This window comes from Macrobrachium nipponense, chromosome 35 (assembly GCF_015104395.2).
Source record: "Macrobrachium nipponense isolate FS-2020 chromosome 35, ASM1510439v2, whole genome shotgun sequence".
Taxonomy (NCBI): Eukaryota; Metazoa; Arthropoda; class Malacostraca; order Decapoda; family Palaemonidae; genus Macrobrachium; species Macrobrachium nipponense.
This window is the reverse complement of record NC_061096.1, coordinates 35,638,610-35,654,174: the sequence shown is the minus strand read 5'-3', so window position 1 is coordinate 35,654,174 and position 15,565 is coordinate 35,638,610. Positions and strand designations below refer to the sequence as shown.

Sequence of the window (15,565 nt, the reverse complement as noted above, 5' to 3'; positions counted from 1 at the left end):
CACTGTTCCAAAAAATGCATGATGTTATTTTATTAATTATCCCTTAAACGCCGAAGCGGTAAAAAAAAAAATGTCTCCCGTGTGCCGGAGGTGTTTTAGAGTGAGCGCGGAAGCGGAAAAAATATTTTTTTCAAAAAATCCCAGCACGCTTAGTTTTAAAGATTAAGAGTTCATTTTTGGCTCATTTTTTTGTCATTGGCTGAAGTTTAGTATACAACCATCAGAAATGAAAAAAATTATCATTATCATATATAAATAATGCGATATATGATAGCGCAAAAACGAAATTTCATATATAATTGTATTCAAATCGCGCTGTGCGCGAAACGGTTAAAGGTAACAAGTTACTTTTTTTTGTTGTAATTTACACTAAATTGCGATCATTTTGGTATATAAAACATTGTAAAACGATAAAAGCAACACAGAGAAAATATTATCACAAAATCATGCATGAATTCGTAACGCGCGGACGAAAACAAATATTTTTTTCAAAAATTCACCATAAATCTAAATATTGTCCTAGAGACTTCCAATTTCTTTCAAAATGACGACAAATGATTGAATATTACTATACTGTAAGAATATTAGCTTACAAATGCAGTTTTCGACCATATCTGATGAGTTAAATTTGACCGAATGTCGAATTTTTTTACATATATTTTTTTATATGCAATTATTTCAGAAATAAGAAAAGCTACAACCTTCAAATATTTTCCGTTTTATTCTAAATGAAATTGCGCACATTTTCATATATAAAACTCTATGAAATGCCTAATATGAAACGGAGCAAATATTCCGAGAATGGGACGTACGCATTTCGGAGATTTGTGGCGAAGAATCCGAGCCCGGCGGGAAGGAAAGTTTTTTTTTTGGTTTTTTTTTTAAATTCACCATAAATCTAAATATTGTGCTAGAGACTTCGAATTTGTTTCAAGATGAAGATAAATGACTGAATATTACTAGACTGTAGAGTTTTAGCTTACAAATTGCGTTTTTCGACCATTTCGGTAGTCAAAGTTGACCGAACGTGGTTTTTTTTCTATTTATCGTGATTTATATGCAAATGTTTCAAAAATGAGAAAAGCTACAACCTTCAGTTATTTTTGGTTGTACTCTACATGAAATTGCGCACATTTTCATATATAAAACTTTATGTAACGGCTAATTCAAAATGGTGCAAACATTACCACAATCGCACGTATGATTTTTTCGGAAGAGTTACCGCGAGGACGTAAAGAAAATGTTATTTTTGTTAATAAATTCACCATAAATCGAAGTATTGTGCTAGAGACTTCCAATTTGTTGCAAAATGAAGGTAAATGACTGAATATTACTAGAATATAAGCGTTTTAGCTTACAATTGCGTTTTTCGACCATTTCGGTAGAGTCAAAGTTGACCAAAGGTTGAAAATTTGTCACTTATCATTTTTTATATGAAAATATTTCAAATTGATAAAAGCTACAACCATGGGTTGTTTTTAGTTGTATTGTGCATGAAATTGCGCACATTTTATTCATATATAAAACTTTATGTAACGGCTAATTTAAAATGGTGCAAACATTACCACAATCGCATGTATGATTTTTTTCGGAAGAGTTGCCACGCGGACGTAAGGAAAAAGTTTTTTCATAAATTCACCATAAATCGAAATATTGTGCTAGAGACTTCCAATTAGTTGCAAAATTAAGGTAAATGATTGAATATTCCTAAAATATAAGATTTTTAGCTTACAATTGCGTTTTTCGACCATTTCGGTAGAGTCAAATTTGACCGAAGGTTGAAATTTTGGCACATCGTTATTTATATGAAAATATCTCAAAACTGATAAAAGCTACAATCATGAGTATTTTTTTGTTGTATTCTACATAAAAATTTGCACATTTTCATATATAATACTCCATGTAACAGCTAATTTAAAATGGTACAAAAATTATGTCAAAGTGACGAAATAATTTCCGAGATGTGTCACAGATACTTTTTAGTGCGGCAAGAAAGAAATTCGCGCTTGCGCACCTGCGTAACGATTGTAAACAAATCATTACCTTGATCCGTGAACTCCCAGCATCCCCCAAGGCGCGTGATTCAAGAGTTTTCAGCTGGTAGGCCTAAAAGTATTTTTCCGCGAATTTTTAAAAAAACTTTTGTATGTCGACGTAAAATACGTCCAGTCGGCACCCGAGAGACAAAAAATGTCTACGTAAAATACGTCCAGTCGGCGTTTAAGGGTCAAGCATCTTTTCAATAAATCCTTTAAAAAGTTATACATTACTTCACTGTATCCAATAATATTGTATGTATATTCTCATATTATTGTATTATAAAATACTACGGCAAATCTAAGTTAGTATTCCGCGGAGCGGCCAATGTTTTGGTTTCAAATCACTGATGGCGAACACGAGTTTGTTTCGCCATATTTAACGCAATCCTGAGCTAATTTTCTTGCTTCTAGTTGGCATAAATGAATATCTAAATGCTTGACTTATATGAGACAAGGTTATTTTTCCTTTGAAGCACACACAAAGACCGCTAATACAGGAATGAGCTAGCCGCGTGGGTATTAGTAGTAGTAGCGAGTGGAGGGTGAGGTGGGGGACGCTTGGAACGGCTCCCACCGCAGAGGGATTTTGAAGAGGGAATCTTCTAAGTGGCAGAGGATCTGTGAATAGTAGCTTCCACTTCGCCCCTTCACTTATACCGACACCCTTCGGGGTGCTCGCGCTGAGGGTAGTAACTTCACCATACCATGTAAGCTTTTTCTCTGGTATATTTAGGATATATTTATACTTGAAAAATGAGCTACAATGTTTTTCACCGGGCGACACAGGTCTTCCCCCAGAAACAGATCTTTCCTTCGTAAAAATCCCTTTTTTCCTCATACGACGTGTTTTTAGGTGGAAATATGAACTGAATATATCTCGTTGTGATTGTGAACTTTTTTCTTTTTTGTTAACATGATTACGTTGACGGCATGTTTATTGCGTAAAAAAATTACGTGATTCCGTTTGCAATTTTCCTTTACATCATCGTAATACGAACTTTACGTTATTTTCTTATATCGGCGTGAAACAAACAGTAAAATGTTTTTTCAAGCCCAGTAGTTTTGATTAAAATTATTTTATCTTAATTTTATCTATAGTTGTGTTTGATGGCATACGTTTACTGGAGTTTTATCCTTGTTGCCGATGCACGATAAGAGTCATTAGCAGCTTGAACAGTTTTCTCAGCTTCAGTTATAACTAGGTTCAAATTTAACAGTATATTTCCCGATTGATCTTTGATCTATATTGATCTTTGATGTACTATAGCAAATAAAGTTATTACATTAAGATATCTCAGTTCTATTCTACATAACGTCATTTATAACAACTATGGTAATAGTGTACTATAGTACGATGATTGAAATGCAAGCCAAACGGATGTTATCGAATTCAGTCGTTTCACGTTCGGTTGTTCATGGCTGTACACGTTTATGCAATGAGTATAACGTTAAAACCATACTTTCATCATTCTCTTTTGCTGTTTTTGAACTTATGTAATTAGAAGATGGGATAAAGTTAGGCTATTGTAATTTGGTCTCTCATAAAATTGGATTGTCGTAAGACGAATTATCGTAACTTGAACACTACAGCTACATGTACACTGTATAAAACCTTATTATATCTTTACATACTCTAGACACCCAAAGGATTAAACTAGGCCTTTTTTCACTTTACAGTATTTATAATACTATAATGTACTGTACAGTAAATTCTATAGATCTATACTGCATAAATATAATTTTACTTATTGCGCCATTGGGGGATTAAGGCACCGTTTGACTGGTCTAGGGCGCTGTTAACTGGTCTAGAATTTCGAAAGAAGGTGTGTGGCGGCCGTAGGCTTTAAAATCGCTTAGGGTTGACAATCACTTAGCGTCGACAGCCAGGAACCGAACCCCTGCCGCTAACCGAGGGCCGCCTATATATACATATGTATGTATACAATGGTATTTTGCAATGTCCCATTACATTTTCAAAGCAGCAGTGACACAATGTCTTTTAATAAAAAAGAATGTCAGTGCGTACATAAAATTATAAAGGTAAAAATACATTTCTTAAAATGCTCTAATGCAAACCTACCAAACATGGCTAAAAAGTGACTAAACATAAAAAGGTTCAGCCTCATGTTGGGTTGAGGCTATTATTTCAAATTTTTTCACATAAATCTGTATTTTACAGTTTCCAGTGATTTCTTATATTTGATAATTCAGGCCTTAACACTCTACATCCCATCCCATAACTAACACATTGATGGTTAGTGTCCCACTGATTCTTATCACATCTTCATCAACCTTCTGATTTCCTTCAAGATCTTTAACTTTTCTTCACAAAGGAACAGACCTCCATATCTTTTGCTGAACTCTCAACTTCTAGAATACTTCAGTCTGGAACCTGGTACCAAAGCATCTTTTCAGAAGTGGGTGGCCCAATTCACCACCATGCCATTTCAGTGCTATTTTTTCAGCACCAATTTTCAAATTAGTTCAAAAGAGGACAAGCTTTAGCTTGGGCTTTAAAATTATGCACAATTCTATGCAGGTACAGTGTACTCTACTTCATTTCTGTTCCCATATTCAGATACGAAACTCGGCATTCTTTCATATGATTTATAAGACTGACTTACCTAGTCAAAAATAAAATAAATTGTTTACATTCATCCCATATCACAGATTGCTCTTTAATTCTAGTATGATAAGTTGTGTGCAATTGCATAATAGTGCTATACTCCATTTCTGTTATCAGAAAACCTTAATAGTCTTTCAAGATTAGATTAGATTATACAATTTTGGCACAGCCAAGTGCCAGAGAATATTCTTTTAACTGCTTTTCTGTGTTTCTGTAGTTCTGCATACAAACAGTTTAGCAACTCAGTTTCTAAACTGCAGATTTTGACATGTCAAAACTTATTGAACACACATGCTTTAGCTGATGTCTGATTACACTGATTTTCACAACATAATATTCTTGTTGTCTTAGTGAAAAAAATAATTGATTATTCAATAATCTCCAGAGGGGGAACTCAGCAGCAAGATAAATATATTTACAGCTTGAGCTGTTCATTAAGTTTCCTTTGGAAAATGAATTAACTTTTCCCTTTTATTTCTGTCTCTCTTTAGGACACTACAACTTTTAAAAAGTTGCATGTGATAGATTAATTAAAAAACTGAGTTAACGCAATAACTGTGGTCCACTTAACATCAAATTTCTACTTAAATTAACAGTATATTCTACAAGATAAAAAAACCTACAGTATATGAATTGATAATGAAACACACAAGTATTTGGTAGCATTCTTAGAAACATAGTGAAAATAATACTGTCAATTTAATTATAAAAGTACATCAATCATTCACGATCAAAAAGTTAACTTTTTTCATGGACAAAATGACATCATATTGGAATACACTGATTACAGGGTTGGCCTGTAATTTCCAACAAAATAACTCAATACAGTAATGTGACAAGTTCAAACACTGAAAACAAATAACATCATATTGGAATACACTGATTACAGGGTTGGCCTGTAATTTCCATCAAAATAAACTCAATGCTGATGTAATGATTACATATCTGAACTGCCCTTACTCTTCTTTTTTTTCAGTTTTATCAAGTCTTTAACCGACATCTGCAACTTCGGATCATTCACGAATCCATTGTACACTATTATAGTGTTCACGCGACTGCTGTACTTCATTCCTTGCAAAAGCTGTAAAAATGTATTATCAATGTTTAAGATAAAATTTTAATGTACCTATCATTCAATAACACAAAGACCAAACCATAAATCTGTATACTGTATAACCTTAATGCAGCATGTCTATACTACTGTACAATAAATAAGCCCCTCTTTTCACTTACATCTTAACCCTCTTGAGAAAAGTTAACCAAATAGTAATACAAAGCTGTAATTATACTAGGTGACACCAACCCAACATCACTTCATTACTTACAAACATCTTTTCCTAGTCACAGCATAGAAAGTTTTCATCAAAATTTCTTTCCTTTTCCGTTTGATCTATTCAAAGTGATACTGGGCTTTCTCAAATAATATTGCTAAACAAAAATATCCAGCAATGCAGTGACATGATGTAATTCTGATTTTTGCAAATTTAAGGTTATTCTTTGGATGATCCTTCTTGTCCCTCAGTCTGAGGTACCTCACTACTGTAACACTGGACTTGTATCTACAGTTTCCGTCCGACTTCCATGAGTTGCTCAAGGCATTCTGGTTGGTCTTTCAGGATACCTTTACTTTACTGACTTCTTGGCGCACTTTGTCATAGCTGCTGTAGTCCCTGCAACTGTAAATCCCAAATGCCATTTGCAAATCCTTGTCTGAAGGAATTCTGCCACCAGGGCTCATCATGAGGCCAAGTGAGGCATCTGACTCTGGCTTGACCTAAGAATTGGCAGAATGGTGTGGTACTGGAACAATAATGGCAGAGCAACTGAAGGACATGCTGGTGATGGAATTGAATACAGCGTTGGGAGAGGGGAGGCTGCCCTAAAGAAATCCTTGAGCGTACTCCAACAGCAAGATCGGTGCTGCTGAAGCCTAATGATATTGTCTTGCAGCAGAAGGGGACCTGATCAAGACATCACATAACCATTTCCTGTCATAAATCGGGTGGTCAAAAAACTTCTGAGTTTCTTGGAACTGGCTAAACCTTGGCTAAACCTTGCCATCATGACTGAATAGCAGCATAGTATTTTGTACCAGTGTGATTTTCTAATACACAGGATTACCACCACCTTACCCAACTACTCACAGATACTGATCTCTTGAATGTCCTCTCTGGATCACCTTAATCCTTGTTGGGAGTCTGCAACCTTATACCATGGAAGTCAATACAGTAGTAGCCTCCTCTCACATGTAATTTACATCAAAATATCCACTTCTGAGATTTCATTTGCACTTTGCAACCTCAAATCATGGAACATCAATAGTAAATCATGGAACATCAATAGTAGCATCATCTCCAGTTTATAGTTTACACCATGAGATCCACTGACAAATTTCAGTTGCACTTTTGCCTTTTATTGCAGTTAAGCACACATACACAATTACAATGAAGAGGGTGCAGTCAAGTGAGCAGGCAAACAGGGAAGGGGTGGATGATCAAGGATACTATATTTTCTTAACACTTTCAGAGTCTATTTTTTTACACTTCCATTATGTTATATCAAATGTATGTATACCCTGCCCATTTCTGGTTGTTGATAAATCCACACATATGTACGTCACTATAATTATCTGCAATCATTTTTCTAAGAAAGTACCATATTTCAACAAACCATTTCAGCAAATAAATAACTTTCAGCTAATTGCACTATATTTCTTTTTTACCAATTGGCTGAGATTATGAAAAGTTTACAAAGTAAATTAAAACATGAGAAAACTGGTACAAAGTCTGATAAAAACATTAGTGGTTTGCCTCTGTGTCAGCATATATGATAGGCTAATGCAAATTATTTTCAAACATAACAGTGGGTGTAATTTATCAAGAATTTGGTTTTCTACATAAGGAATGAAAACTCCAACCACACCACACTAAAGATGATAAGAATAAGTCAAACTAGGGGTTTGCATACTATATAGACAATGATCTAAGATAATTTTTTAGCTGCTCTAAAAATAAATAGCTGCATTTAGCATACAGTATACCATAAAAAAGCAAAAAGAAATGAAGAATCTAAAACTACACCCACTATGGGAATTTAATTTTCCACATGAATAGAATTTTACGGACTAAAAAATTTTTCTGATCCTTTACAATACTGCCTAGTATGTTTACATATTTCTTTACAACTGGGAATAAATGAATTAAACTTTTTTAGCATGTTGCTTACCTTAGGGGAAACAAAGAAGTACTGACTCGATTCTTCTCTTGCTGCTGTTTCTATCAACATTGAAAGCATCATACGCTCATTCACTGGATCCATGCCCTGTCAAGAGGGAAGTGGATAAAAATTAAATGCACTATTGAAACACTCAATAAAGAACAAAGAATTCAAGCATCATCATCACACTGGCAACCATATCAAACATCAATACTGGGTGCTTAGAATAATAAGACTGTTGTAATATTGTCACAAGAAATTTAACTACCCCAGAATATTACATTTTGACACTCATATGACTCACCCCAAAGATTTGTTCTTACATGAAAGGCAAAAATTGGAGCAAGGCAAGGAAAAGCATGTGGAGACGGATAGAAAGGGCAAAAATGGCGGCAGAACTGATGCTGAGGAAAATAGATAGATAGAATAATGTAAAAATACAAGACTTACATCATCATGGCAAACACATTTCAGTGGTCCCCCTGCATTCGTGAGGGATGTGTACCAGACACCCTGCCCCGCGAATAGTTAGAACCCAGGAATAGTTGGAACCCCTATAAAAATGCTTAAAACGATCTATTTTGTTAGTTAAAACTCAAGAAAAAGCTGCTAAATATGTTAATACCTGGTTTTTAAAATAATATTATCACAAGTGCATTTTATATATAAAAAAAAAATGCAGATATATTTTCATAGGAAAATACCACAAATAGGCAAATTTCCTGTGAATAATGGGGGATATGTTCCAAAGAGATCCGTGAATGTGTGAGACCACGAATCTGGAGAACGCAAATACAGGAGGTCCACTGACCACTTGAATATATATTCCTCATGGTAACATTTTCCCAAAATCCTTAATTTCGTAGTTTAGCACTGTTAACAGGGCATAATTGTGGGGCAGGATAATTATGATACCATGACCATTACCAAAGAATGATAAATGCATAACACTTACTACATGTTCCAGTATATATACATACATACATACATACATACATATATATATATATATATATATATAAATATATATATATCAGGCGGCCCTCGGTTAGCGGCAGGGGTTCCGTTCCTGGCCACCGACGCCAAGCGATTTTCGACGCTGAGCGATTTTAAAGCCTAAGGCCGCCGCACACCTTCTTTCGAAACTCTAGACCAGTCAAAGGGGCCGTATCCCCCACAACGGGCGCAATAAGTAAAATTTATATTTATGCAGTATAGTACTATAGAATTTACTGTACAGTACATGTGGTGTCTAGAGTATGTAAAGATATAATAAAGTTTTATACAGTGTACAGGTAGCTGAGTGTTCAGGTTACGATCATTAGTCTTACAATAGTTCGATTTTATGAGAGATCAAATTACAATGGCCTAACTTTATCCATCTTCTAGTTACATAAGTTCAATAACAGCAAAAGAGAATGATGAAAGTATTGTTTTTAACGTTATACTCGTTGCGTGAACGTGTACACCATGAACAACCGAACGATAAAACGACTTTTTTTTTTCTAAGTACAACCGAACTGGATAACATCTGTTTGGCTTGTATTTCGATCATCGTACTACAGTGCAACATTACCATATTTGTTATAAATGGCGTTATGTATAGAATAGAACTGATATATCTTAATGTAATAACTTTATTCGCTATAGATCAGAGATCAATATAGATTAAAGATCAATCAGGAAATATACCGTTAAATTTAAGCCTAATTATGACTGAAGCTGAGAAAACTGTTCAAGCTGCTAATGACTATTATCGTACATCGGCAACAAGGATAAAACTGCAGTAAACGTCTGCCATCACACACAACCATAGATAAAATTGGGATAAAATCATTTTAATCAAAACTATCTGCTTGAAAGAACACATTTACTGTTGGTTTCACGCCGATATAAGATAAATAACGTAAGTTCGTATTACGATGATATAAAGGATTACGTATTGCGAACGGAATCACGTAATTTTTTTACGCAATAAAACATGCCGCCAACGTAATCTGTTAATGAAAAAAATAGTAGTTCACATTCACAACGAGACAATTCAATAAATATTTCCACCTAAAAACACGCTGTATAAGGAAAAATAACTTTGTCTCATATAAGTCAAGTATCTAGATATTCGTTTATGCTAACTAGAAGCAAGAACATTCGCTCAGAATTGCGTTATGGTGAAACAGACTCGTATTCATCAGCTGATTTCAAACCACAACATTGGCCGCTCAGCGGAATACGGGCTTAAGTTTGCCGTAGTATTTTAAAATACAATAATATGAGAATACATACAATATTCTTGGATACAGTGAAATAATGTATAACTTTTTAAAGGATTTATGGAAAAGATGCATAATTAATAAAATAACACAATGCATTTTTCGGAACTGGCGGACAAGAACGAACATGAAAAACCATCCCCTGACAACGTGGAGCGTAGTTACAAAGGCTGCCTTTAATTGTATTCTGTACAAAAATGAAAATACCTTTACGCAATATATTTTCATACACATTTTAAACATAAAAGCATAAACATTTGAAAAATCGACAAATCGATCGCTAAATTTGCACATTTTTTTATTTATTTATTTTTTTTCTCGATATTTTTGGAAGAGCGGCAGACGGCGGCAAAAAAAGTGCAAATTAGCGATCGATGTGTCGATTTTATAAATATATATGCTTTTATGTTTAAAATGTGTATGAAAATGTATTACGAATAGGGTATTTTTATTTCTGTGCAGAAATATGATAAAAAGGCAGCTTTTGAAACCCCTTCAAGTTATCGACTACGATGTGTTTTTCAAGTTCGTTCTTGTATGCCGCGGCGGCATACAAGAACGAACTTGAAAAACACATCGTAGTCGATAACTTGAAGGGGAGTTTCAAAAGCTGCCTTTTTATCATCTTTCTGCACAGAAATAAAAATACCCTATTCGTAATACATTTTCATACACGTTTTAAACATAAAAGCATAAACATTTATAAAAATCGACACATCGATCGCTAATTTGCACTTTTTTTAAATCGATATTTTCGGAAGAGCGGGCAGGCGGCGGCTTACCAAGAAAGAACATGAAAAAACATCGTATTTGGTATCGTGAAGGCAGTTTCAAAAGCTGCCTTTGTATCATATTTCTGTACAGAAATAAAAATGCCTTTCACATAATACATTTTCACACACATTTTAAACAAAAGCATGAACAATTATGAATCGACACATCCATACCTAAATTTGCACTTATGTAACTAGATATTTTCGGCATAGAACAGCGTCAGAGGCATATATTTTACCCTAATGCCTACGTAATAACTCTCCATAAAATTTGTTAATATAATTTGCATAACCTTTATGGTCTGAACGGCATTTCTACATATGTATGAACTCGTTAGACAACGGCGCTAGCGCGCTGTTAACTGAAATTTGTGCCGTAAAGATACTTTAAAATGCCTTATTTTTTTAAGAATATTTTTGACGACCGCCGTAAAACCGATTCGCCGTTGAGTGATTGCGCCGTTAACCGCGGGCCGCCTGTATATATATATACAGGCGGTCCCCGGGTTACGACGGTTCCGGCTTACGACGTTCCGAGGTTACGACGCTTTTTCTTAAATATTCAATAGAAATTCCGTCCTGGGTTACGACGCTTGTTCCGAGGTTACGACGCTGACGCTTCCGACGCTCCGAGTTAACGACGCTTTTAAAAAACGCATGCTATGATAAAAATCCTTTATAGTTTAGCACAGTACATAATAAAAATATGTTTTTGGTTATATTACACAACAAAAATTTTGAGGTTATGATGATTTTTGACACTTTTTTTTCGTATTTTTTGAATTTTTTTTAGTGACGCCGCATATGCGGAACTAGTTTGCGGGCGAATGAATACACTAGCTTGGGATGCGCAGTTTAAAACAGTCCAAAAGCACAAATATAATGAAAAATCATTGCTTGTTTCCAGTACATAATTAAAAAAACTAAAGTTCTGGTTAGATTACAACACAAATTCCAAGGTTACGACGTTTTGTTTATGCTTTTTAACGATACCTCATATGCAGAACTAGTTTTTGAGTGGAGGTGCATAAATTAATTAACGCTATTAAACTGTATGGTAAATTGACCGAACAACGACCTCGGACGGTCGAGGACGCCAAGCGTAACAATACGAAAGGACGCCACTTCAATCGCGTGCCTGCCTGCATTTCACTAGGTTTGTGTGCTAAGACGTTGCTAAATTCCTTGCCATTTTCGCAAATTTACAATGGCTCCTAAACGCCAAAGTACTTCCTCCGATGATAGTTCATCCAAGAAGAGGAAGGTCATCACGATGGAGGTCAAATATGACGTGATAAAGCGTTCGGAGAAGGGAGAAACTAACGCCGAAATAGGCCGTTCTTTAGGCTTGAGCAGACCCGGTGGTAACCATTGTGAAGGACAAGGAATGTATTCTTGAAGCATGTTAAGGATGCTGCACCGATGAAGTCAACGGTGATAAACAAGAAGCAACGTAGCCAGAGCAATTGTTTTTTTTGAAATGGAGAAATTGCTCATGATCTGGCTGGAGGACCAGAACCCAGCGACGTGTTTCCGTGAGCTTAAGTGTGATCCAGGAGAAGGCTAGAGCGCTGCATGAGGCAGTAGTGAAAAAGTTTGGCGAAGGCAGTGCTGGTGGTGAATTTTCCGCGAGTAGAGGTTGGTTTAACCGTTTTAAGGCTCGTGCAAATTTGCATAATGTGTGGCGCTGTACGTGCAATGTGAAGCTGCTAGTGCTGATAGCGAAGCAGCAGAAAGTTTTCCAGGTGGTTTGGCTGAGATAATTAAGGATGGTGGTTACACGGCTGACCAAGTCTTTAATGTGGATGAGACTGGATTATTTGGAAAAGAATGCCAAATCGAACGTACCTTTCCAAGGAGGAGAAGTCCAGCACCTGGCCATAAAGCTGGAAAGGAGCGGCTGACTTTGCTGTTTGGGAGGCCAATGCAACGTGGTGATTTGAAAACTGAAGCCCTTGCTGGTGTATTTGGCCGAGAATCCCAGGGCCTTTCAAGGGCATTTTTCACGAGTCAACTCCCTGTGATCTGGAAATCAAACAAGAAGGCTTGGGTTACCTTAATGGTCTTCGAAGATTGGTTCAATGACCATTTCGTGCCAGCAGTGGAGCGGTATTTGACTTCGAAGGGTCTGCCTTTTAAGGCCCTCTTAGTCCTGGACAATGCCCCTGGTCACCCTTCAAATTTGAGCGACATGCATCCTAATGTGAAGGTGGTGTACCTCCCACCCAATACCACATCGCTGATACAGCCAATGGACCAGGGAGTAATAGCTAATTTCAAGGCTTACTACCTTAGAAGGACCATACGTTTTGCTTTGAGGGGCCATAGAAGCTAACAAGGAGTTGACACTGAAGCAATTCTGGAAGGGCTACAACATTGCAGATGCAGTGAAGAACATTGCAAAGTGCTTGGGACGAGGTGAAGACGACCACTTTAAATGGGGCCTGGAAGAAACTGTGGTCCACAGTTTGTGCACAGTTTTGAAGGCTTTGACCAGGCAGAAGACGTCGAGACTGTGACGAGGAAGATCGTAGGGCTAAGCAAGAGGCTGAAACTAGATCTTGAACCTGATGATGTAACAGAGCTGCTGGCTTCCCATGGAGAGGAATTGTCTGCAGAGGACTTACTTGAACTTGAGCAACAAATGATTGAGAGAGGAGGCGGCACCAGAGCCAAAACCCAGGTCATTAACTGTGAAAGGCTTGTCAGAGGGTTTTACTCATCTGGAGAGAGCCTTGGCTTCTTTTTGAGGCAGAAGACCCTAACGTTTCTAGGTTTGACAAAATCAAGAGAGGAATCATGGATTTGTGACTTTCTACAAGGAGACCCTGAAGGAGAAGCAGACGAAGAGAAGTGTGCAGTCCAGGCTTGACACTTTCTTTCACAAGTCTCCAGTACCACCACCTCCCCACTCCTAGTCCTGGTAAGGAATTCTGAACTGTTTTACTAATTTATGTGTTTACATAGTGTACATATTAAAATGTGTTAATTTTTTAATGTAACAACTAAATGTAAGAGTAAATTGTAACTTCATTAATTTTCATCATTTGTAATTTTATTGCAGACGTGGTGACAGTTCCAGATCCCCCTGTCTACCTGTGCAGTTCCAGAATCTCCCTGTATCTACCTGTGACGTTCAAGATCCCCTGTACTACCTGTGACAGTTCCAGATCCCCCTGTACCTGGACCCTCTGTATCAGCCCGCCCACCTGTACGTGTACAATCAGGTAAGCAATTTCATTTTTCTCATTTTCATGTTGGAAATTGTTTACACCCTACATACATACGTACACTAACTTACATAGTGGTACAATGTGTTTGATGTTGCATAACCTTATTATTTTTTTTTTTTTTTTTCATTTCAGACCCCTTTGATAGTGACAGTGACCCAGATGACCCTGACCCTGAGCCTTTCCATGGTTTTGATGCCTCGCCCTATACATCAGGTAAGGAATCCTTAACAAATTTGTATAAAATGTTTTATAAATTGCTAATAGAAATTTTATTAAAAGTGTACATATGCTACAATTACATCCACCTTATAATATATAGTACCCTATCATTCTTTCCAGATCTAGATGTTCCCTCATCAGTTTTGATACGAGTATCACCTCTCCAGAGCCCAAATCAGTGATACGAGTAGTATCACCTCTCCCATTCCTTCAGGTAAAAGAATTCTTCATTTTTTATATTGAACATACGTATTACACACTACATATGTCAAACAGTAATAACATGTGCAGTAGTTACAGTAGTAGTAACTATCATTTTATATATTTTTTATCATTCCAGACTCCCAAGCACCTGCCCATCCCACTCCATAGCCCAGCCACCCACTCTCATGTACCATATGGCCATCCCAGTAAGCAAGCCAACCACTAGAATTTGGTAAGGACTTTTTTTATTAATGTTTTATTATTACATATGTAATAACCATGTTATGTATGTAACATACATACTATATAATCATATGTACTATTACATTATCATTCCAGACTGGCATGCACCTGTGACTTACATAAACCAGACCTCTACATAGCCTACATGTCTTCATTTTGCTGAAGGTAAGGAATTCTCAGTTGTGTTTAATGTTTGCATACGTACAATAAATTTTGTACACCTAAGTGGTTACATACTGTCCTTTAATATTAATTCTTCATTCCAGACTGCCCATCATCCTAGCCTGTTATCTGTGATAAAGCACACTGAAGTTAGGTTTGGAATGCATCCTTATCATGAATGCTCTACACCTCCACCTCCATCTCCCACAACCTAGGTAACAGCTTTGAGACTCACTAAAAGTTGGTAAGTTATGTAAGGAATTTCTAAATTAAGTTTTATACTACATGTTATATGTGATATTAAACCACTGTATGGTGCATATTACTGTATGTAACTTACTCTGCATAGAGGACTTACTGACAAAATTATTTTTTGTACATTCCAGAGTCCCCTGAATGATGTAGCTATGGGGTCCACATAAGACTTTGTCCATCCAGGGTTACATTGAACGACAACTTTAAACTAAAAGTAAGGAATTAATTAACATACATTAACTCTTTAGTACTCTTGATATATCTACAGTAATTAACATATTGCATTCACAACTTTCTGTAGTGTATATTTTTGTACACTAATTTT

General features: G+C 36.2%; 1 protein-coding gene across 1 annotated transcript in view; it reads right to left on the bottom strand.

Moving 5' to 3' along the window:
• Window positions 1–5,318: 5,318 nt before the first annotated feature.
• LOC135208610 (structural maintenance of chromosomes protein 5-like) overlaps window positions 5,319–15,565 on the bottom strand; it is a 357,310-nt gene continuing 347,063 nt past the window's right edge. Inside the window, exons 23-24 of the mRNA XM_064240976.1 lie at window positions 7,891–7,986; window positions 5,319–5,746 (exon numbers count right to left, since the gene is read on the bottom strand). Coding sequence (XP_064097046.1) covers window positions 5,603–5,746; window positions 7,891–7,986 — 240 coding nt within the window. The 3' untranslated portion in view covers window positions 5,319–5,602. The remainder of the gene's footprint in view (window positions 5,747–7,890; window positions 7,987–15,565) is intronic.